This window comes from Onychostruthus taczanowskii, unplaced genomic scaffold (genome assembly GCF_017590055.1).
Source record: "Onychostruthus taczanowskii isolate IOZ18803 unplaced genomic scaffold, ASM1759005v1 scaffold81, whole genome shotgun sequence".
Taxonomy (NCBI): Eukaryota; Metazoa; Chordata; class Aves; order Passeriformes; family Passeridae; genus Onychostruthus; species Onychostruthus taczanowskii.
In genome coordinates, this window is record NW_024506002.1 from 920,324 (window position 1) to 943,933 (window position 23,610).

General features: G+C 53.1%; 3 protein-coding genes across 3 annotated transcripts; 2 read left to right on the forward strand and 1 right to left on the reverse strand.

Annotated features, from left to right (window-relative positions):
• Positions 1-159: 159 nt before the first annotated feature.
• On the forward strand, positions 160-5,544 carry CETN2 (centrin 2). Its single transcript, XM_041424277.1, has 5 exons — positions 160-207; positions 2,628-2,786; positions 3,478-3,606; positions 4,247-4,384; positions 4,796-5,544. The coding sequence occupies exons 1-5, from the start codon at positions 160-162 to the stop codon at positions 4,883-4,885; spliced, it is 564 nt and encodes a 187-aa protein (XP_041280211.1). The 3' UTR covers positions 4,886-5,544.
• A 1,158-nt stretch (positions 5,545-6,702) lies between these two features.
• On the reverse strand, positions 6,703-10,366 carry LOC121346445 (glutamine amidotransferase-like class 1 domain-containing protein 3B, mitochondrial). The gene is made up of 4 exons (XM_041424272.1): positions 10,221-10,366; positions 8,478-8,649; positions 8,066-8,267; positions 6,703-7,018 (listed from the first exon to the last, which is right to left on the reverse strand). Exons 1-4 carry the CDS (start codon positions 10,326-10,328, stop codon positions 6,826-6,828), a joined length of 675 nt encoding a protein of 224 aa, XP_041280206.1. The 5' UTR covers positions 10,329-10,366; the 3' UTR covers positions 6,703-6,825.
• Positions 10,367-13,519: 3,153 nt separating this feature from the next.
• On the forward strand, positions 13,520-23,610 carry LOC121346428. The gene is made up of 9 exons (XM_041424236.1): positions 13,520-13,649; positions 14,550-14,663; positions 15,720-17,405; positions 17,996-18,095; positions 19,158-19,306; positions 19,468-19,580; positions 20,085-20,174; positions 21,293-21,415; positions 21,924-23,610. The coding sequence occupies exons 1-9, from the start codon at positions 13,589-13,591 to the stop codon at positions 22,104-22,106; spliced, it is 2,619 nt and encodes an 872-aa protein (XP_041280170.1). The 5' UTR covers positions 13,520-13,588; the 3' UTR covers positions 22,107-23,610.

A 23,610-nucleotide genomic window follows, 5' to 3' on the forward strand; every position in this document is an offset into this window, starting at 1 on the left:
CGCTCCCGCTCGCTGATTGGTCTAACCCCTCTTCACTCCGGCCAATCGCGTTGAAGGAAGGAGGGGATTCTCCCACGGGCTCATTCACCTTCGGCTCCTCCATCACGGCAGCCAATAGGAGCGCGCGTTGCCATAGCAGCGGCGTGGGGGCGGCAGCCAATGGGAGAGCGCGATATTGAGGCTGCCAGGCGAGAAGCCGGCGGGATGGTGAGGGCGGGGAGCGGCCGTGAGGGGCTCAGGAGCGGTCAGGGGGCGGTCCGGGGATGGCGAAGGCGCTGTGAGGGCACTGAGGGGAGCTGAGGAGACTCACAAGCTGGGAGGGGGCTCCAGAACTATGAGGGGTCTCAGGAGCAGTGTTGGGGGCTCAGGGCAGTGTTGGAGATCAGGGGCAGTGTTGGGGGCTCAGGGCTGTGGTTGGGCTCAGGGCAGTGTTGGAGATCAGGGGCAGTGTTGGGGGCTCAGGGCTGTGGTTGGGCTCAGGGCAGTGTTGGAGATCAGGGGCAGTGTTGGGGGCTCAGGGCTGTGGTTGGGCTCAGGGCAGTGTTGGAGATCAGGGGCAGTGTTGGGGGCTCAGGGCTGTGGTTGGGCTCAGGGCAGTGTTGGAGATCAGGGGCAGTGTTGGGGGCTCAGGGCTGTGGTTGGGCTCAGGGCAGTGTTGGAGATCAGGGGCAGTGTTGGGGGCTCAGGGCTGTGGTTGGGCTCAGGGCAGTGTTGGAGATCAGGGGCAGTGTTGGGGGCTCAGGGCTGTGGTTGGGCTCAGGGCAGTGTTGGAGATCAGGGGCAGTGTTGGGGGCTCAGGGCTGTGGTTGGGCTCAGGGCAGTGTTGGAGATCAGGGGCAGTGTTGGGGGCTCAGGGCTGTGGTTGGGCTCAGGGCAGTGTTGGAGATCAGGGGCAGTGTTGGGGGCTCAGGGCTGTGGTTGGGCTCAGGGCAGTGTTGGAGATCAGGGGCAGTGTTGGGGGCTCAGGGCTGTGGTTGGGCTCAGGGCAGTGTTGGAGATCAGGGGCAGTGTTGGGGGCTCAGGGCTGTGGTTGGGCTCAGGGCAGTGTTGGAGATCAGGGGCAGTGTTGGGGGCTCAGGGCTGTGGTTGGGCTCAGGGCAGTGTTGGAGATCAGGGGCAGTGTTGGGGGCTCAGGGCTGTGGTTGGGCTCAGGGCAGTGTTGGAGATCAGGGGCAGTGTTGGGGGCTCAGGGCTGTGGTTGGGCTCAGGGCAGTGTTGGAGATCAGGGGCAGTGTTGGGGGCTCAGGGCTGTGGTTGGGCTCAGGGCAGTGTTGGAGATCAGGGGCAGTGTTGGGGGCTCAGGGCTGTGGTTGGGCTCAGGGCAGTGTTGGAGATCAGGGGCAGTGTTGGGGGCTCAGGGCTGTGGTTGGGCTCAGGGCAGTGTTGGAGATCAGGGGCAGTGTTGGGGGCTCAGGGCTGTGGTTGGGCTCAGGGCAGTGTTGGAGATCAGGGGCAGTGTTGGGGGCTCAGGGCTGTGGTTGGGCTCAGGGCAGTGTTGGAGATCAGGGGCAGTGTTGGGGGCTCAGGGCTGTGGTTGGGCTCAGGGCAGTGTTGGAGATCAGGGGCAGTGTTGGGGGCTCAGGGCTGTGGTTGGGCTCAGGGCAGTGTTGGAGATCAGGGGCAGTGTTGGGGGCTCAGGGCTGTGGTTGGGCTCAGGGCAGTGTTGGAGATCAGGGGCAGTGTTGGGGGCTCAGGGCTGTGGTTGGGCTCAGGGCAGTGTTGGAGATCAGGGGCAGTGTTGGGGGCTCAGGGCTGTGGTTGGGCTCAGGGCAGTGTTGGAGATCAGGGGCAGTGTTGGGGGCTCAGGGCTGTGGTTGGGCTCAGGGCAGTGTTGGAGATCAGGGGCAGTGTTGGGGGCTCAGGGCTGTGGTTGGGCTCAGGGCAGTGTTGGAGATCAGGGGCAGTGTTGGGGGCTCAGGGCTGTGGTTGGGCTCAGGGCAGTGTTGGAGATCAGGGGCAGTGTTGGGGGCTCAGGGCTGTGGTTGGGCTCAGGGCAGTGTTGGAGATCAGGGGCAGTGTTGGGGGCTCAGGGCTGTGGTTGGGCTCAGGGCAGTGTTGGAGATCAGGGGCAGTGTTGGGGGCTCAGGGCTGTGGTTGGGCTCAGGGCAGTGTTGGAGATCAGGGGCAGTGTTGGGGGCTCAGGGCTGTGGTTGGGCTCAGGGCAGTGTTGGAGATCAGGGGCAGTGTTGGGGGCTCAGGGCTGTGGTTGGGCTCAGGGCAGTGTTGGAGATCAGGGGCAGTGTTGGGGGCTCAGGGCTGTGGTTGGGCTCAGGGCAGTGTTGGAGATCAGGGGCAGTGTTGGGGGCTCAGGGCTGTGGTTGGGCTCAGGGCAGTGTTGGAGATCAGGGGCAGTGTTGGGGGCTCAGGGCTGTGGTTGGGCTCAGGGCAGTGTTGGAGATCAGGGGCAGTGTTGGGGGCTCAGGGCTGTGGTTGGGCTCAGGGCAGTGTTGGAGATCAGGGGCAGTGTTGGGGGCTCAGGGCTGTGGTTGGGCTCAGGGCAGTGTTGGAGATCAGGGGCAGTGTTGGGGGCTCAGGGCTGTGGTTGGGCTCAGGGCAGTGTTGGGGCTCAGGGGCACTGGCAGGCCTGAGCCCCCCGTTCCCCCCCGACCCCGCTGTGCCGTGCCGAGGCCTGCGGCTTTAAGAAGCCGTCGCTGGGAGCCGCGGCGCCGCGGAAGAAGGTGAATCTCAAGCTGGAGCTGCCGGAGGAGCAGCAGCGGGAGATCCGCGAGGCTTTCGAGCTCTTCGACACCGACGGCAGCGGCAGCATCGATGTCAAGGAGCTGAAGGTCGGGGTTTCCCTGGGGCTGGAAGTCACTGAGGTTATAAGGGAACAGGGCCGTAAATGCTCAAATAACCTCAAAAAAACACAGGAGTTTCCTGGGTTTCCCCTTCCTCTCTCCAGCAGAACACCTGGTGGGCAAAAGGCATGGTTTTCTCTTTAATTGCAGTTCTTTTCTGCTCCTATCCAGTGTGTTTAGGGCCAGGCTGCCCAAAATTAATGTATAATTCTGTGCTTTGTGTCCCAACTCTTTCTCTGTGCATAAAACATAAAAAAAGGGGTTGTGTCCATTAAAAAGGTGGGAGTGGGGAGGTTTCCCCTCTTGTTGAGGATTTAATGCTTCGTTATTATTGTTATGGTTGTTGTTCCTATTATCTGGCCCTTTATCAATGGAGGAAAATGTTTTCCCAACAAGATTTTTATCATCAGAATGTAAAATAAACTTATTCAAATTCTCTGTGGTTGACCAGTTAAAGATGCTCAGAGTGTGTGTAGGAAATTCCTGGATTAGCTGAGGGACAGTTCCAGAACAGGAATGTTTCTATCCCTGTTTTCTGCATCCTGGTGTGAGTTCAGAGCAGCCTCACTCTCAGCCTGCCCCTGTTTTCCAGGAGACACGGAATTTTGGACACTTTTCCCCCTCTCCTGTGGTTTTGGTGACAATTTTGTAGGATTTGTAACTTATTTTGTCCTTCCAGGTGGCCATGAGGGCCCTGGGGTTTGAACCTAAGAAAGAAGAGATCAAGAAAATTATCTCAGACATCGATAAGGAGGGGACAGGAAAAATCAGCTTCAGTGACTTCCTGGCAGTGATGTCCCAGAGAATGGTATGGACCTTTCACAGCTCCAGACAAAGGGAATTTGGAAGGTGGATGAGGAGCCTTTATCTCCTTTTGGGTTTACAGGGAGATTAAAGCTCTATATATTTGAATCCTAACAATTAAATGTATAAAAGCTGGAGTAATCCAGATCCTGGATTCTCTCATTTTTCAGGGAAAAATTAAAATCGTGATATCATTAACAGATTTCTTTAAAAAGCAGAGGTGAATTTTGTGTTTGAAAAAAGGGAAAAAAGGTTTTCTCACAGATGGAAGGCAGCTCAGGCCTGCAGGAAGCTTTGGGAGGATTGATGTCTGGCATGGGGGTGTTCTCTTCCTTTGAATTCTAATTTACAGATTAAATCTCTGGTTTGAAAAATCTTCTCAAAATCCAGATATTTAATGGCAGAAGACCCTGATAGTGAAATCCCAAAGATATCTGGTTGGCAAGGACGGAAAAAAATCCCTGAAATTGTGGAATTCTGGTTGTGTCTTTGTCTGAATTTCATGTGTAATTCCTGCTGGCTGGGCTCCTTTATTTGTTCCCAAGGGTTTCTCAGCCTATCATACCTTTTATAACTTCATTTTGAGTGTCACCTACAACACAACCACTCCTGTTTTACCTTAAACTTGTTCTTTCTTCCTTAAGGCTGAAAAAGATTCCAAAGAGGAGATTCTCAAAGCTTTCAAACTCTTTGATGATGATGAGACTGGAAAAATCTCTTTCCAAAACCTCAAACGTGTGGCCAGAGTGCTGGGGGAGAACCTCACTGACGAAGAGCTGCAGGTTTGGACCTGGTGGTTTGGGGGTCTTTGTGCTGGAGCTGGGAGGAGAATCCTCTCTGTGCTGGTAGGAAGGGAGGAATTTCTGGAATCTGTGATTTTGAGGTCAGGGATGGGTTGAGCCCACATGGATGTAGGAATGGGACCATCCATTGCTGTTTAGTGCAGTAGCAGTGGTGTGAAAGGAATGGCTCTGCTCCAAGCACTTTGTTTCCCCCAGGACTTTTCCTATAATATTTCCTGGTCAGATTTCTCTATAAATACCCCCAGCAAAACAGATTTCAGGAAATATTTTGTCTGAGCTTGAGCCAACACTGTCCCCTCCAGCACAGCTAAAGAGTGGCTGGAATTCTGCATGAATCCAGTGATTCCCAGTAAACCCCAGACCTAAATCCTGACCCCAAATCTCTTGCAGGAGATGATTGATGAGGCAGATCGGGATGGGGATGGGGAAGTGAACGAGCAGGAATTCCTGAGGATCATGAAGAAGACCGGCCTTTACTGAAGCCCAGTGGGATTTATTCCTTGGCACTTGTGTACATTCCTTAGGGAATGGGAGCCTCACTTTTGTGGTGTCTTGATTTCTTTGGAGGCAGCAGAAAATAGAGGTCAGTTCTGGTAAAAGTTTTTTGTGTAGAATATTTTTAAGTTTTAAAAGTGTTGGGAGCAGTTTGCACCACTCTGTTTACAGGCAGCAACGTGGTTGCTGGTTATGATGTTTACGCTGCTTGAAATACACAAATTGCATTTTTGGGACCAAATTCAGATCCTTTTCTGACTAAAAAAATGGGTCCAAACGATTCCAGTGTGGTAAAGAGATGACTCAGAACCAGACAGTGTCAATCTATTGCTCAGTGTAAATCTGTTTTGGGTTTATGTCTTGGTTTGGGCCCTACAGTGAACTCTTTTTATGATATATTTGCAGAAACCACCTTTTTAGAACCTGTTTTATGGGATTATCCATCCCCCCCTTTTCTAGGGCATTCTTTAAACTCAAAATAAAATTAAACTCCTGCAATGTACCTTGTGTTCAGTTCACATGGTTAAAAAGAAATCTTTGCAGAAGGAAATTCCCAGTGCTGCTGCTGGGTGCTCTGTGCTTGCAGGAATGCTCAGAGGCTGCAAATGGGATTGGATTTCAAATAAAATCTTATTTTTAAGCCATCAGAGTTGTGGAAAGAGTTTTGATCCCCACTTTGCCAAAAAAAGATGTGGCCAGGCTGGAGAGGATCCAGAGGCCACAAAGATGATCCAAAGCCTGGGAAGTTCCCATGTGAGGAGAGGCTGAGAGACCTGAGCTTGCTCAGCCTGGGGAAACTGAGATTTAGGGGAGATCTTGTTTGGTATTTGAAGGGGGGCAACAAAGGAGAAAGAAACTCCCTTTTTATGAGGAATCATTAAAAGGACAAGGGATAATCTGTACAGGATATTCCTGGGGAGATTCTGAATGGGCACCCTAGGACAATTTTTCACCATGAGAAAATCAGCTGTTGGAAGTGGTGGATTCCCTGAGTTTGGGCACTTTGGGATCCACCAGGACAGGCTGCTGGGGCATTTTATTGAGAAGCATTTTTACCAAGAAAGGTTGGACCAGGTGAACCTTGAGATCCTTCCAACCTGGACTTCTCTGGTTCTGTTAATGCAGGAGAAGAATTTCACCTCTTCCCACCAGAGCTGGCCGGTGACATGGGGCTGGTCCTGCTCTCACCAATGTCACATTCCTGCTCCAGTCTGGGTTCTGACAAATCCCAGCAGAACAAGGGGGGCTGGTGCTGGGGATTTCTTCCTGTATCATTTTCCCAACTGACCCAGAGCTTGTCCTGATCCAGAGGGAAAGGCAGAGACAGAAGCAGAGTTCAGAATTCAGTAGAAGCATCAGGTTTTATTTGGTAGCAGAACTGGGTTCCTTCCTTTGGCCACAATTCACTGCTCTGAGGGAGGGGATGGGGAGCAGCTGACCCTGGGCCCTGTGGGAGCCTGTGGCAGGGATAGGTGGGACATTGGGATGGAATTCCTCCCTGTGAGGGTGGGCAGGCCCTGGCACAGGGTGCCCAGAGAAGCTGTGGCTGCCCCTGGATCCCTGGAAGTGTCCAAGGCCAGCCTGGAGCAGCCTGGGACAGTGGAAGGGGTCCCTGCCCATGGGAGGAGATAGAAACAAGATGAGTTTTGAGGTCCCTCCCAGCCCAGCCCAGCCCATCCCACCATCCCACGGCAGCTCCCAGCCCAGCTCCTTGGCAGAACACTACACCTCCAGGACTGTCCCTGCTCAGCCGGGGACAGAGCTGGAGTGTCGCTTCTGCTGTTGCTGTGGGAGGGAACACCTCCAGGACTGTCCCTGCTCAGCAGCCAGCAGAGCTCGGGGACAGAGCTGGAGTGTCGCTTCTGCTGTTGCTGTGGGAGGGGAAGGACGTTATCCAGGGAGAGGAGCCGGGTGCCTGGGGGAGCTCAGGCTAGCCTGAGCACTTCCCTGACCATGTTGCCGATGCCGTCGTGCACGTGGTGGATGGGGGCGTTGCACATGAAGGCGCTGGTGCTCACCAGCCGGTTCCTGGCGTCCACGTGGGCCTCGCTCACCTGGCTGTTCACGTGCCTGCAGCCCAGCTCCTTCATGGCCTCAGCAGTCTTGGCATAAGGCCACCTGCAAGGGAACAGGCAAGGAGAACCTGGAGTGGGGAATCTCCTTCACGCTGTGCTTGGGGAAGGGCCAGAGGGAAGATTCTGTGGTCGCTGTGCAAAGCGTGCTCAGTAGGATCCAAATCTTCTCCTGCTTGAGGAGTTTCTCCAGGACTATACAGCAGGAAAACCTCCTGCTCACTTGAGTTAAACATCGGAAGTAAAGCCAAAATAAGACCTGAAGTTCCACTTTGGATGTTCCACTACCTAATTCTCCAGTGTTCATGTTAATAGGAGCCTGGGAAGATTTGGGTGACAAGGGACCTCAAAGCCCGTCCAGTGCCACCCCTGCCATGCCCAGGGACACCTTCCACTGTCCCAGGCTGCTCCAAGCCTTGTCCAGCCTGGCCTTGGACACTGCTAGGGATGGAGCAGCCACAGCCTCCCTGGGCAACAATTAGATTGAGATTTGGGGTGGGTTTTTCCCACCAACTTCCTTCAAGTTAGCGAAAAAACTCCTTCCTAGCAAAAGCCATCAACATTCCTTGCCTGCCCTTGGGAGAATCCAGTCACAGCTTCCCTGTGGGACTGAAGACAGTTTCACTCCCTCCCTCTCTTCCCACCCCAAGCCTTGGGTAACCATGCTGTTCCTGCCTTGGATCTGCTTAACTTGGAGTCAGCAAAGGCTTTTCCTAGCCTGTGTCTGTGAGCCATCAGGGAGGTAAATAATAAATTTAAAATAATAAATTACATTTACATTAATTTAAAATAAAGTGTCTTATTCAAAACCATCAGAGTTGTGAAAACAAGTCACAAAAATGCAAATAGATCAGGTGTTTCATCATTCATTCTGCTGTGCTGAGAAATGATAAAATCAGTCTTCCAGAGTTTCTGCTTTTCCCTGTAAAGTCCCCAAAAGGGCTGGAGTTGCTGAAGGCCTCACTGGAGGCAGCAGAGCTGAGTTCCCAGAAATAGCATTCATCTCCTTGTGAGCTTCCACCACCTGGCCTGGATCCCTGGGGACTTTGGGGGAGCCCTGGTGTGACTGTCACCAACCCCCCCGGTCACTCACTGCTCACACTCCGTGTCGTGTCCCACGGTCACCTCGCAGCCCGGGAAGATTTTGGCTGCCAGCACTGGGGAGATGCAGCAGAGCCCGATGGGTTTGTGGGCGGCGTGGAATGCCCTCAGGACACCCTCCACCTCCTTGGAGATGCTGCAGTTCTTGCCCTGCGTGGCCCAAGTGCTCAGGTTTTTTGCCACTCCGAAGCCACCTGAGGAAAGAGAAACAGTTTAGCTGGAGATTATATCCAGGGCAGGATTTTTGCCAGGTGTGGCGTGGTGGGATGCTCAGGTGGATTGGATGGTTGGCAGCATTTGTCCAGAATCAAGAAAAGAACTAAAATTCCATCCCACTCCTCCCATACCATTCCAGAGCTATGGAATATCTAAGCTGTGGGCAAGCAGACCCCACACAGTCCTACCTGGAATGATGAGGGCATCCAGCCCCTTGACATCCAGCGTAGCCAGGTCCTTGATGTTGCCTCTGGCTATCCTGGCACTTTCCACCAGGACATTGCGCTGCTCCGGCGTTGGCTGCCCCTTCACATGGTCCACCACGTGCATCTGGGGGATGTTGGGAGCATAAACCTCAGCCTGGAGTGAGGGGAGAGGGCTCTTATCCTTCAGGAATGATGGAGAAACGTGGGAAAGGCACAGGCAGTGAGTGGGAAAGCTGAGGGGCTTTCTTGGGAAAGAGCTGGCATGGAGGAAGGAGGGAAGGGAGGAAGAAAAGTAGTTTGTGCCCAGAACTGATTGTACGGGGGGCTGGAGAGTCCATCCATATCCCAATAAATCCCTCTTGCTGGGTGAACATCCAGAGAGCTGCTGTCCCACCCCATCTCCCACCAGGACAGGACATGGAGTTTCTTCTCCCCATCAACTTTCCCAAAGCCAGAGTGTTTTTCTGGAAAATGCTTTCCCTTCCTTTAGCACTTTCAAGCTCATATACAGAAATTAAGAATGGAAGGTGGTGAATAGATTTTGGGACTGTCCCACCTGTGCAGTTCTGGGCCCCACAATTTAAGAAGGTTTTAAGGAACACCAAGGTGTCCCGAGGAGGGCAGGGCTGGAAGGAATGTCCTGTGAGGAGCAGTCGAGGACTTTGGAATTATCTAGGTGGAAGACAAGGAAGATGGGAGGCAACCTCATGGCAGCTTCCCGTGGAGAGGGAGGTACTGAGGTCTGCTCCCTTGCAGCTGAAATAATCCATTCTACGCTGTTTCCTTAGAAAAGGAAGGGTTGAAATGACGGCCGAGTTTCCTCCACTAGAGGCCCCTGCAAATCCAGGGATGAGGGAGGGACGGCTCCGAGCCTGCTGGGCTGGGATGTGGCAGGAGGGAAGGACTGCAGCAGCTCCAGGAGAGGAAAAGGCAGAATTACACACAGTGGAGAAAACGTCTAGCCACGTCTCATCCTGGAGCCAAACAGCGAGGGCAGGGTTGGGATGGTTTGGGATTGGGGGGGCTGGCACAGGTAGGTCACCCCTGTGCCTCCGCGTTCCACAGAGCAATCCCCATTCCCGGGGGAACGGCTCCGACCCAGACACGTGGGTGGTTCCCAGCTGAGTGACATGTTCCTGAGGCTTTCCCTCCCTCCTTCCCCAGTCTCATGGAGCGGCTCCCCCGACTTGTAGAGCAGCTGCACCTTTTAACCCCTCAAGTTTTAACTCACGAACCCCTGTCTGTTCTTTCATCCCTGGCAGTGTCCCAAGCCAGGCTGGACAGGCTTTGGAGCACCCTGGGACAGTGGAAGGAGTCTCTGCTCATGGCAGGGGATGGGAATGGACGAACTTTAAAGTCCTTCCCAGCCCAAACCATTCTGGGGTTCTTTGACTAGATTTTCACTTCTACTCTTTGAAGGTTTTAAAAAGATGAATTTCAAACAGCCCAAACTGTCTTTTAAACAGAAAGAGCACGAGAGAAAAGAGGATGTGAATCCAGAAGCAAAGAGGGAAGGCATTCAGGAAAGTCTGTTGGGGAGTTTGGATGCAGAGCCCCACGCCAATCCCTTCGTACAGCACGGCTGAGCAGGAGCTCTCCGCACCACTCCCCGTGACTCCAGGCACCGCTGGCTTTTCGGGAGTTTGTCTCGGAGACAAGGAGGGGAGAGGATGAGGAGCAGAGCCGGGAGAAGGAGCCGGGCAGGACCCTGCCGGTGCCTCTTACCTGAGCCCCCTCCCGGCTGAGATGCACCAGCACGGCCGAAGCCTCGTGGATCTCGCTGCCATCGAACACGCCGCAGCCAGCCAGCACCACGGCCACCCGCTTTGCCATGGTCCCCCGGGAGCAGAGCGTTCCCCGGAGAGCCCCGCGCCGCTCTGAGCTCCGCTCGCTGCCCGCAGCCCTTTATAGCGCCAGCCCTCCCCAGCAGCAGGTGGGGCCGCGAGGGCTGGCCTCAGTTTCTTACTGGCAAGGAGGTTTTATTTCCAGTTCCACAGGCAGGGCATATAAATATTATTTGTTTCCTCAACTGGCTGCTCCCTTACACATCTTCCTCCCCGCACGTTGTCTGCAGAGCAGCCCCAGCTGACATGCCCTGCTCAATACAGCAGCTGTGTTTTTCCTCCTCAGCTGTTGATTTTCCATTCTAGTTCAGACTGAAGCACCTAAACCTTTGCACAGGAGATGGTAACAAAGGGAGCCTGCCCAGAGCCAGGACTTCAACCAGTGCATTCCCCTGTCTGACCCATTATTTGAACCTTGCACTGCAAAGGCTGCTTAAAACCTTTGCACAGAAGTTAACAAAGGGAGCCTGCCCAGAGCCAGGACTTCAACCAGTGCATTCCCCTGTCTGACCCATTATTTGAACCTTGCACTGCAAAGGCTGCTTCAGATTTTTAACACCACACCTCCTTTTTGGATTCTGAATGTTCCTTCCCTCAGATCCCATCTCTCAAAAGTGGATATTTTACACTTTGCTGCAGTTTTTTGGTGGTTTTTACATCCTGATTTTAGAAATTAATGAAGTAATAGAGTTGGAGGGGACATCACAAGGTCCAACTCCTGGCCCTGCACAGGCATCCCAACAATCCACCCTGTGCCTGAGAGCGTTGTCCGAGCACTTCTTCATCTCTGGAATAATGGGATTCCTCATCAACAGCACCGTCTCTCCATTTATTTAATTCCAGGGAGCTGGCACTGGGAATTGCTGGAGCCCTGAGCTCTGGAGGGGTCCCTGGAGCCGGATTCAGTGTCTGGAGCTCGTTCCTCCCACCCTAGCTCTGCTCTTATGGAGATGATCCTGTACCTCTCTATTTCAGCCCAGCCCTGGTGAAATGACTGTGCCCTGTGGAGGCTGAGAGAACAAAAAACTCCCACAACATGGCTGCAGGGTGTTTTTCAGGGGTTATTTATAAGACATGCTCCTTGGGGCTCTGTCATTTTTGAGAGAGACATGAAGCACATCCTGTGGGTAATGAATTCGTGGCTTGGCAGGGTGCTCAGTCAGGGCAGGCCTGAGGAGGAGGCTCACTGCTGATGCTTGGGACATTTATGGCATGTTTCTCCCAAAATGAGGGATTTCAGGCAGCCAGCTGCTACCTGAACAAGCAGGAACAAGAAATGTGTGACAGAGGCCTTGCAGTCCCACTAGCCCAACCCAGACCGTGCCTCGCAGTTACTTTTATTGCCCAGAACAGGAATTAAATTGAGATACGCATAAAAAACACCCAAAGCCTTTCCCCTGTTTTTGTTTTGTTATCTAAGGAATCCTAACTATGGTTTAGGGGTGTATTATTTCCTCTTGCATGGAAAAACAGCCGAGTGATGTTGCAAGCTGAACAGGTAGTTTCTCCTTCCTGCAGCTGCTTCGGGATCAGTCCCACTAGCCATGGAACAAAGTAGCCAGAGGCTGAGGATTTCCACAGCCTGCCACACCAGTCATGCCTGCCTGTTGTAAACTGGCTGGCCTGGCTCCCCTCACAGGGGTAATTGGTGCAACGGGACCAGCCAGGCTTGTTTCCTCCCCTTGGAAAAACATCTGTCACAATAGACATGTCAGCCCTTAAGATCTCTCTGCAATAAAGAGATGAATGATAAATGACATTTCTCAGCTGGTTATTCCAGCCTGGATAGCCTTGGCTGTACACATTTGTTAGGGGCTTTGGTATTAACAAGTGGTTTTAATCTGCATTAAGGTTCTAGTGAGGAGGGGTGGGAAGGGACCCTCTTCCTGCAGGGTGAGCACAGTTAGAGATATCAGGGAAGTTTGGGAGCAGTGAAGAGGATCCAGCTGGATGCAGCTGCCATCGTGCTGCTGCTGGCTCAGGGGCAGGAGGAGCAGGGTCCTGATGAGCAGAGGGCCTGATGCTCTGGGGTTCTTCTGGATGCTGTCACAGCTCCAACACCCCTTGGATGATCCCACAGGCCTGACTGAGCTCAGCCAGTGCAGCTCCCAGCCCCATTCCCAGCAGTTCTCCTGTCTTCCTGCCCTGGCTGTGGAACAAGATTTACGGGGGATCACAGAGCAGGATCTGCTGAGGGGAAAATCAGAGCTGGCTGCTGGAGGAGCTCTGCAGAGCCATCCCTGGGCAGCCCAGGGGTATCAGTGCAAAGCTCTGCATGCTGTTCTGCACCTTTTACCTTGTTGGGAGAATGGGAATTGCTTTAACTGGAGCTGAGTCCCCCAAGGGAACAGTCCCTACACTGGCCCATCCCCACAAACAACACAACAGAGGAAACAAGCTCTGTCAGCTCTCACAGAATAGTTCTCTGGCAATTCCCACCTGAGCCACAGCTCAACACGGTCCCCAGGCCAGTGCTTTCTGCAGCCTCCCCTCCATCCATAAACACCTTTGTGCCCTGACCAACATTCCCCACGGGGAGCAGCAGGAAGCTGCCCACAAGTCCTTCACGTCCCCTTTGGGACACAGCCCTGGCAGTGTTGGACACTCACTCCTGACCTGGAATGCCAGTGAGGCTCCCCTGGGCTGGAGGAGCTGGATGTGGAGTGACAGATGGACAGAAGTCACCTTTAAGGAAATGGCACTGAGTCTGCCCTGGGTTTGCCCAGCTCAGGGGGCTGGTGCCAGGCATTCAGAGCTGAGACAGGGACAAACAGCAGGCCCGTGGCCAGCGTGAGGAGAAACAAGTGGTCCCCAAGGAGCTGCTGGGCTTGCAGAGGGCTTGTTTGCTCCATCAAGGTGGATGCTTGCAAAAAACCTTCATTTTAACCAGTGTAATTTCCTCACTGGCAGGAGCAAAAAAAAAAAAAAAAAAGCAGCAACAGCAATAAACTCTCAGCCTTATTTTTCAAGTGTCTTTTTGAACAAGGGTTAATCAACAGTAAAATTAAGAGGCCCCTGGAGGGAGCTACCAGCAGCCCATGCTGACTCACAGCCCCAAATTTACTGCAGCCAGAACTTCATTTGCATTTCCTCCCGCATGCAGAGAGGAGCAGGAACAGAAGAGGTTTGTAGGGAAAAGGGGTGGAGAGCAGGGAGGACCGGCGGCAGCGGCGATGCTTTGGTTATAAAGAGCATGGGAGGAAAGAGAGGCAGCAGTGCAGCCCTCGGCCGGGGCTGCGGCGCGCAGGGATGGGCGACAGCGGGGCTGAGTCACTGCATTCCTGCATCGGGCTCCTGGGCATTTCCGCAGGTAGGGACCGCTCCTGGCATCCTGGCACGGGACACGGGCTTGGGACGAGCTTTCCGGGACACCCTCCTTTTCCGAGGGGGCTAAGGAGGCTGTTTATCCGAAGGCTTCTCTGCCTGGGGTGAGCTTTTCTATCCAGAGATCCCTGCGCCTGCTTCGGCAGCCAACAAAATATTTGTGTTGGCTTCCAAGGGCTGGCCTGAAGTTTTGTACTCGTTCCACGCTGGGTGGGAAGCAAATCCAAACTTTTTCATAGTCACTGTAGTAAATCATCTCGGTTTGGATGCAGTTTCCTCCCCTTTCCTTTTCCAGCCCTTCTCCCTGCAGCTCTGTTTTCTGTGTTCACTCCCTTTCCCTTGCTCCTCCTTTGTGTTCCATCTTCCCGGATTTTTTTCAGCTGGTTTTCCATCAGTACAAGGCTGGAGGGATCAGCTGCAGGGTGTGTGTGTCTGTCTGCCTTTCGTATAACTGGAATTGTGGATTTTTACCTTTATCAGGCAACATGGGAGCACTTTCTGACTCTTTCATACATTCCCAGAATGGATTAGAAGGGACCTTAAAGATGATCCAGTTCCATCCCCTGCCATGGGCAGGGACACCTTCCCCTGGACACAGCTGCTCCAAGCCCCAGTATCCAACATGACCTTGATGGGATGGGGCGCCACATCCTCTCTTGGCAACCTCAAGTGACTAATTCCCAACTTTTTCAAACCAGACACCCACAAAGAAGTGAGACCTTGGGCACAAACTGAGTCACACTCCCCCAGCTCCTTAGGCTTTCCTATTTGCAGATCTTGCACTGTTATTTTCCCCTCTATTCCCTGCTCTGTCCACCTTGATTCTCCTCTGGTTTTTAGGCCAGGTTTACAGGCTCTGTGTGCTTCCCTCCTCTGTGTCCCACAGGATCTCTCCTGCTGGCCGTGCATTTCTACAGTTCCCCGCGAGCGACCCCGCTGATCCCCAGCACGGCTCTCGGGGTCCTGCTGCTGGTTGTGTCAGCTCTCCTGGCATATGCAGGTAAGACCTGGGGCTGGCCAGCCCCCAAGCCTCCCTCCCATGGCTTTGCACATCCAGCTCTGCTCTGCCAACAGGATACACACCACGGCAGCCTCACTGCACCACTCATCCCTTCTCCCAGAGTGTGTTGTCCAGAGCAGCTGTGGCTGCCCCTGGATCCCTGGAAGTGTCCAAGGCTGGGCTGGATGAGGCTTGGAGGACCCTGGGATAGTGGAAGGTGTCCCTGCCCATGGCAGGGGGTGGAATGGGATGAGCTTTGAGGTCTCTCCCAACCCAAACCATTCCATGGCTCTGTGTCAGCACAGCAAATTTTCCCTCTATAGGCAAGACAAGAAATCAATGTTTGTTTTAAACAAATGCTCTACCAGGATCTCGGAGTTTTAACACAATGAATACACATTTCTCTCCCAGGTTTTCTGAGAGTGCTTTCAGGAGGCATGGGTTGAAATTTCCATGGGTAAATGCCGAGAGACAGTGCCTCTACTTATCTGAGAGAAAAATATCACTGCCTAGGACATAACCCACACTTTCTAGAATGAATGTTGAATTATTTATTCTTTGTAACTCATAGCAACATGAAATCACAGAATCATCAAATCACAGAATTATTCAGGTTGGAAAAGACCTTGAAGATTGTAAAATCCAACCATGCAGCAGCACCATGGTCACCACTAAGCCATGTCCTCAGGTGCCACATCTGTGTGTCTCTAAACACTTCCAGGGATGGGGACTCCACCACTGCCCTGGGCAGCTGTGCCAGGGCTGGACAATCCTTTCCATGAGAAATTTTCCCTGATACTCAATCTAAACCTCCCCTGGCACAACTTGAGGCCATTTCCTCTTGTCCTGACTCTTGTTCCCTGGGAGAAGAGCCTGACCCCTCACTACAACCTCCTTCCAGGTACTTGTAGAGTGGGATAAGGTCCCCCTGAGCCTCCTTTTCTCCAGAACAAATCCACCATCAGGCAGGACCTGTGCTGATCCTTGCCCCGTGGTGATCCTGCTTCCCACACCCTGCTGTCCGAAACCACAGCCCTGTCTCCGTTTGTTCCGCAGGGATCCGGAGGAGCCTCAGGAATGCCTCCCTGCTGGTGGCCCTGTGCGTGACCCTGTCAGCCCTTTGGAGTGGCTATGGAGTGATCCTCATCCTGGCAGGGCAGGGAGTGCTGTCCAGCCCGGGGGATGCCCGCGATGCCCTGCTGCCAGGCCTGGCCACCTTCACCCTGGCCCTGCTCCTGCTGGCCGTGGTGGGCTTCCTCTGCGGAGAGCCCCTCCTGGGGCTGGTGGCTGCTGCCGTGTCCCTGGCCAGCGCCCATGAGGTGGCCCTGCACTGCAGCTCCTCGCTCGGCCCCTCGGCCGTGGCGTGCGGTCACCTCAGTGTCTGCTTGCTCGGGGGCTACTTTGCTCTGGGGAGGATCCTCTGCCTCCTGACCAAAGGGAACCTTGCCCTCCCTGGCACGGATCTCGCCGAGAAAAAGGCCCAGGAGCAGGGCCGGGGCAGCGCTGGCAGCACCAACCCCTTTGCAGCCCCCGGGCTGCTCCTGAACGTGCTGTCAGCCAGTGTCTTCTGCTGCAGGCTCCTGGGGGTCACCCACAGACTCTTCCTGGGCCACGTGCCCTGGCTGTGGGCAGCTGGCACCTACCAGATTGGCATCTGTGTGCTGTCCTACCGTGCAATGGACATTCTCATGGCCACGGCCTTTGGCTTCACTTCCATCCTCAAATTCGCTGGAGGTTACTGCCTCCTGTTCCCCACCTGGCAGCCAGAGGAGCCGTCTCTCCCAACCCCATTCCTGGTGGTTTTCTCCATTCTTTTTGCCACCTTGGCTCTTTTTCTCTCCCTTCAGAGCCCTGTGGATGGCCTGTACTTGCTGGTTTTTGTCACCTACTGCATTGCCTTGGCTTGCAGCCCCAGGGGTTTTTTTGCAGGTGGCCCCCAAGGCGTGGCTGTGGCCATTTTTGTGGCCTCAGCCGTGGTGGCTCTGATTCACCTGTACAATGTGAGGGCCAGGACCAAGATCCCAACAGGGAAGGGTGCTGTGAAGGCCCTCCTTGCTCGCAGCAGCCTCCTGAAGCTCCGGGAGGGGCCAGACCTTCACACTCCCTACCTGGGCTATTCCAAGTACGCCGATGCAGAAGTCCTTACCTATGCCTGCAGTGTCCTGGCTTCTTTTGCTCTAACAGCCACAGGAGACCCTCAGGCTCCTCTTGCCACCGTTGTCATTCCATGGGTGGTGGTAGGTGGTGGGATCCTGAAGCTCCTTGGTGGCTCAGTGGCCTTTGCCCGGGGTAAAACCCTAGAGAGCAGTGCCTTCATCCTCTACTCTGTCATGTGGATCATCTGGGGCCTGACAAGGTACGGTGGCCTCTGTGGCACTGCCAGAAGCTTCCACGCAGCCGTGGGCATCATTTCCTTCATGCTCTTCAACAGCTTCATTGTCTTCTGCTCACTCTTCTTAAACATGGCCTGGTTCTTCTACTCCCTCACGTTCACGCTCGTCGCTGTCAGCTTCCTGCTGGATGCCATCCATGCTCTTCCCGCTGGATATGACATCGCTGCCACCCTCATCTTTGGGCTGGTCAGCTTTTACTGCTTCCTGGCTGCCCTGGCCAGCAGCACCTTTGAGGGCTGCTGCTTGCCCATGGGGCGGCCCATGGTGCGGCTCAGTGGTGTTGGGGCAGGAACGACCAAGTGCCTTCACCTGCCTGCCAGGAAAGCTTCCTCAGTCAAGAGAATTGCAGGTAAGGGGAAAACAGAAGGCAGGATGTGGAGATGGAGGGGAAAATCTGGGAGGATTTGTAGCAGAGCACTCTTAAAAGGACATTATCCCAATCAGAGAATCACAGAATGGTTTGAATGGGAAAGGACCTTAAAGCCCATCTTGTTCCATGGGCAGGGACACATTCCACTAGACCAGGTTGCTCCAAGCCCCATCCAACCTGGCCTTGATGTGGAAGCTTGGATGATGTGGTGATGTTTTGATAAAGTGGGCCAAGTTGCAGGAGTCACAAGCTGAGTAGAGCAGCGAATTCTCTGCTGTGTCTCCTGCATCATTTCTCTGTGTCCTCATCTGCTCTGAGACCCAGGAATCCTCCAATACCACCCAAAGCTTTGCACAGAGAGAGCAGAGCCAATGCTTTGTCCTTGCTCTCTCCACTCTGGCCCAGAAGCCCTCTAAATGCCAGGTACCCCCTTGGAGGAATGCTGGGAAAATGCTCTGCCAGAGCTGGGATAAGGAGAGGAGAGCACCACGTTGTGTGACAGCTCTGCCATGGGAATTAAACCCCTCCCCTGTCACTCAAGGGCTCGTGCCCTGTTCCTGTGCCCACAGATATCCTGAGGAATGGTGGCACCTGTGGCATCCCTACGGACACTGTGTACGTGCTGGTGGCCGCCTGCAGCCGGCCTGACGCCGTGGAGAAAGCTCACCGGTGAGTCCTGGCTCCTGGGCTGGGCTCAGGAACCTTCTGGAACTCAGAGCTGCTACTGAGTGCTGGCTGCAGCACCTGCTGAGAGCAAGGCAACTCAGCCTCAGTGGGAACAGCATGGTGAGGAAAGGAGGGAATTGAGCTGTGGTTGTTTCTGGGACACTGAAGGCTGATGGAGCTGGGTAACTTGGACACCACAAGAAACCCAAACCAGTGGCAAATGGGGCAGGGGATTATTGTTCTTACTTGGAGGTACGTGTTGCCACAACAAAACCCCTCTGGTGATAACAGACTCTTGCTGTAAGCTGGAGCCCCTCATATTGGTGGGGTTTCCTCAAGACTTGGGCTGTTGGGACTTTACCCATCATTACACAAGAAGCTAAAGCCTTGATTTGGAAATAGACATTCCTGATTGGGAGTAGCCATTAAAGTTCCTTCCCATCCAGTTAGTTGTTGAACAGTCCTACTTCTTCTCCAGAGTGAGTGCTGGCTGCAGCATCTGCTGAGAGCAAGGCAGCTCAGCCTCGGTGGGAACAGCATGGGGGGAAGAAGATCCAGGTGAGGAAAGGAGGGAATTGAGCTGTGGTTGTTTCTGGGACACTGAAGGCTGATGGAGCTGGGTAACTTGGACACCACAAGAAACCCAAACCAGTGGCAAATGGGGCAGGGGATTATTGTTCTTACTTGGAGGTACGTGTTGCCACAACAAAACCCCTCTGGTGATAACAGACTCTTGCTGTAAGCTGGAGCCCCTCATATTGGTGGGGTTTCCTCAAGACTTGGGCTGTTGGGACTTTACCCATCATTACACAAGAAGCTAAAGCCTTGATTTGGAAATAGACATTCCTGATTGGGAGTAGCCATTAAAGTTCCTTCCCATCCAGTCAGTTGTTGAACAGTCCTACTTCTTCTCCAGACTGGGAGACCTGACTGGGTCACCAGAGTGGTGACCTGGGGCAAAGCCTGCACACCTTCTCTTAGCTCTAGACCTCTCCAACAATTTCCTTTCCTTGGATTTAAATCCTCTTCTTACTTTCAGCCTCACCTTTTCTTCCCTCGTTCCAGGTCCAAGCGCCAGGCTCAGGATCGCCCCATGTCCCTCTGGATTTCCAGCCTAAAGCAACTGGAGCCTGCCAAGCATTTGTTTACTCCCCTCCTCTGGGACTTCATGGAGGCTGCCTGGCCATCTCCCATTAGCTTGGTCATTCCCAGAGGTGAGGAAATGCTGTTAATTCCAAGCTCTCTGGAAAGCTTTGGAATTCCCAAAACTGTGAACCCCTGTAACACCACATGTTCCATAGGGATATTCCTGTCACAATCATTGTGTTTGGGCTGATGTAAACCTCTAAGTCCTGAGTGACTCTGCTTGGTGCAGGTGAATGGGTGGATTTCTTGGGAATGAAGGACTCTGCTAAGTACGTTGGGACCCCTCAGAGCGTGGCCATCCGCATTCCCGACTGCTCTGTCACCACACACCTCATTGACCTGGTGAGTCAGAGCACCTCCGCCATGGCGACCTGATCCCTTCTCTGAGAAGGGCTGGGGGCTGCAGGGAGGGATTTCATGGCAGCAAAGAGGGGAAAAGGAGAATTTCCAGGTCAGGAAATCAGGAGAATGCCCTTAAGAGACACAGTTTCATTTCCAACATAGAACACTGTTGGAAGCAGGGACTTCTCTGAGGCGGGAATAACTTCAGAAGGTGCAGAAAGTGGCCACAGGAGCTGTGATACCCTGAGTGTTCTAGGTCCAGGCAAGTGCTATTGCTGGAAAGCAAGATGTAATTTCATGGCCATCATAACTAAATCCAAATTTGTCAGCACTGGTCACTCAAATGCAGTTTGGTGGGGCTGTGGTTCCTGCAAAAAAGGTGCTTCACCTGGGTGAGTCACTCTGAGCTCTCTTCAGAGTTACAGATGAAGTTCAGAGCTCAAGTCACCTATTTTACCCCAAAAGTCCTGCTCAGAGCTTTGACTCCCATTTTTCTGTCACCAGGTTGGCCCCATTGTGGTCACATCAGCCAACCCAACAGGAGAGGCTGACACGACCCACCACAACCAAGTGTATGCCAAGCTGGGAGATAAGGTAATCAAGAGATGTGGGGATGGGAAGTCAAATAAATAGATGGTATCAGGAATCTGAGAAAGCCTCTAATTTAAAAAATCTCAGGGATGAACCTCATGCTGGTGTCAAAGAGAAGATTTCAGTGTGAAACCAAAACTCTTCTGCTTTACACAGTGTAGTTATGGCTTGGCAACGTGAGTGGGATCATATTCTAACACCTCTAATTTAAAAAATCTCAGGGATTCACGTCATGCTGGTGTCAAAGAGAAAGAAGATTTCGGTGAAACCAAAACTCTTCTGCTTTACACAGTGTAGTTATGGCTTGGCAACGTGAGTGGGATCATATTCTAACACAGGATGATAGGAGCAATAAAAAATTCATTCTTGCTTACAAACAAGCAAATCCTAGTGCCTGATGTGCCAGGGCTCCAGCTGGCATTGGGCTGTGGGAACTCAGGGATTCCCATCTAAGGCTGGGGCTGGTCTAAAACTGGTGCCAAGCTCCAAAATATTCCTGGCTGTTAGAACTTTCATGGAAGTGCTATGGTCGTGGCCTTTCATTGGTTTGGGTGGGAGATCAGGACAGGTTCTTCACCCAGAGGGTGCTGGGCACTGCCTGGGCTCCCTAGGGAGTGGGCACGGCCCCGAGGCTGCCAGAGCTCCAGGAGAGTTTGGATGGGTGGAATTGTTTGGGTGTCCTGTGGAGGGCCAGGGGTTGGATTGATGGTATACCTAATGGATCCTTCCAACTCTGGATGATTCCATGATTCTAGGATTTCCCTGCTGAATTTTGGGGTTTTACATTTTGTGTCATCGTGGCAGCTTTAAACAAAAGGTGGTGCAAATCTTCCACCTCCAGCTCCTCAAAAATCAAAACCTCATACACATTTTCTTTGTGGATGGAACTTCTCCAGAGCTCCTCAGCTGCTGTAAAGCTGTGCTGTGCTGTTCTGCTGACCTGCACCCTGCAGAGCTCTCCCTGTCCTTGCTTTGAGGTTCATTCACTCCAAATCTAGCACTGGTGTCACTGCAGTGGGGCAGGAAGGAGCAGCATTGCCTTTGATGAGAGTTATTTACTGTCGGGAGGGAAAACTCTCCCTTTCTAAGGGGAATTTGTTGAGGAAATCTGCTGGTTTTAGGTGGATGCAGTTCTTTGTGGTGGGCCTTCTCCAGAGAACATTGCCTCCACCGTGGTGGACTGCACCAAGATCGACAGCGGGAACATTGGATTCTTCCGCGTCGGCATCATCCCCAAGTCTCAGGTGAAATTCAGCTGGATTTAATTTTCATTCCCTTTCTCCATTGAATGAGTTTCAACCTGGGGCTTCCTAATTCAGTAAGGAGACCAAGAAGTCTGTGATAGCACGAAGAGTTATCCCAGGCTGGTGTGAGGGACAGGAGCAGAGCTCCATGCTTCTGTCCTGATCCTGCTCTGGAGCACCTCTGTGGAGCTGGGGAATGGGCAAGGTGGGGCTGATTCATCCATGGAAAGGGCTCTGAGATCCAAGGTCATGGACCTCTATGGGGCAGGCTCTCCATGTTCACCCATCCCAGAGACCTCTGAGCACAGAAATTATTTGTGTCATCCCAAAACCGAGCCAGACACTTGAAAGTGAAGATCTTGTGGAAGGTGTCCCTGCCCAGGGGGACCTTTAAGGGTCACTTCCAACCCATTATTTCATGACTGTTTGATTATTTCAACAGCTGGAGAAGAAATCAGTGCTCTCCCTTAATTCCTAACCTACTCCCAGCTGTGTCTACTCATTCCAGGTGCTGCAGATCCTGGAGCAGGTGCAGAAGAAACACCTGATGGTCCCTAGCAGTGGCCCTTGCCCCACAAAAGGCTGGGAAGAGCTCCAGAGTCGTAGCCATGCTGTGCCCAACGGGGTGGGCAGAGCTGCCTTGGTGGAGCCGGGGCCGGATCCCGATCCTGAGCATCACACTCGCTTCTGACTGCCCCAGCTCCGTGCTCACCGGGACACCGGCTGCTGGAAAATGCCATTTCAGCCAAATTGGGGAATGGGAGAGGCTTCCCAGCTGCGGGGGTGCCTCATTTGTCTTCCTATGGACACTGCTCAAACGTCCCAGTGCGGCGCTGCCTGGCAAACCTCAGGCACCCAGCAGGAACATCTTCCCCTGGGGACACTGCCAGCTTTCCCTGGACATCAGTCACAGCCAAAGGAGGCTTTCCTTTGGTGATAGGCTGGCCCTGGAGTTACAGAGCTTTATCCCTGATACCAGGAGGGAATTCCTTGGGTTTGGGACATGGAGTCAGGCGAAGCGGTGCAGAATTACCTGGTGGGGGAAAAACACTGCGTGAAACTTGAATCACACAGAATCCTTTAGGTGGGAAAAGACCTCTCCAATCGTTGAGTCCGGCCATCCCCCCAGCTCTGCCAATGCCACCACTGACCCATGTCCTCACGTGCCACACCACATGGGGAAGGAGAGGAGATGTGTCCAGGTGCTTTGCTGGTGGATCCAATGGACTTGGCAATGTCTGGGCTGGGAGCTGGGGGTTTTTCCTGCTGTGTTCTCTCCAGAAGGGAGATCACCGAGTTTGACCCCTCTTGGGAGGTCTTTCCTCTGTTGGGAGAACTCAACACTCCAAAGAAGTGCTGTGACCTGAGGTGCCATTTCTGTATTCCACACTCAGTGTCAGGGTGGAATTCCCAACTGGAAGACTCCAATATTATATCCTTAAAGGTGCTGGAGCTTTAGCAAAGACCCTCCCTTCCCATGTTAGGAATTTCAGGAGGGCAATCTCCATGTGTTTGAGGATGCCAGGAGCTGGTCTCTTGCTTTACAACCCAACTCTTCCCGTCTCATGGCATGTTTCCTCCAGAGTGCAAATTCCATAGGATCAGAGGAAGGAATTCCAGCCACTCCAGGCAGTCATCTGTCTTCTCCAGGGGCCCAGCTTCTCTGCAAGCTCCTGAAATACAGGGAAGGGGTTGGAAATGTACTGACCCATGACCTTACTGGCATCACTGGGGCATGGTGGGATGGCTCCTGGAGTGCAGCAGTGGGAGGATGTGGACTTTTTAGGAAGGGCAGGCAGTGTGGAGTGGTGGCTGCTGAGCAGGAAGAGTTGGGAAGGAGTCTCAAACCTTCGTGAGGAGTTTTCCTTGGCAAATGCTGCAGTTATGGCTTGTTTCATCTCCAAAAACTGCTGGTCTTATTCTTACCTGACTCAGGTGCAAGGTGCTGATCAAACTCCAGCTGAAACCAATCCATTGATCATTGATTTAATCTGAAGCTGTGCTGGAATTTGAGGATAAAAGTGGTGCAGTTGGAGGAGCTCAACCTCCATGAACTCTGCCAAAATGGGGTCTCCTCAACTTGTCCTTACAGAGCTGGCTCTCTTCCTGCAGAGAAAATTCCAGAGAATTGTGTTCAATAATTTTGCTGATCTACTTCCTGTAACTCCTTGGAGTTTATTAAAACTGGTTTTTAG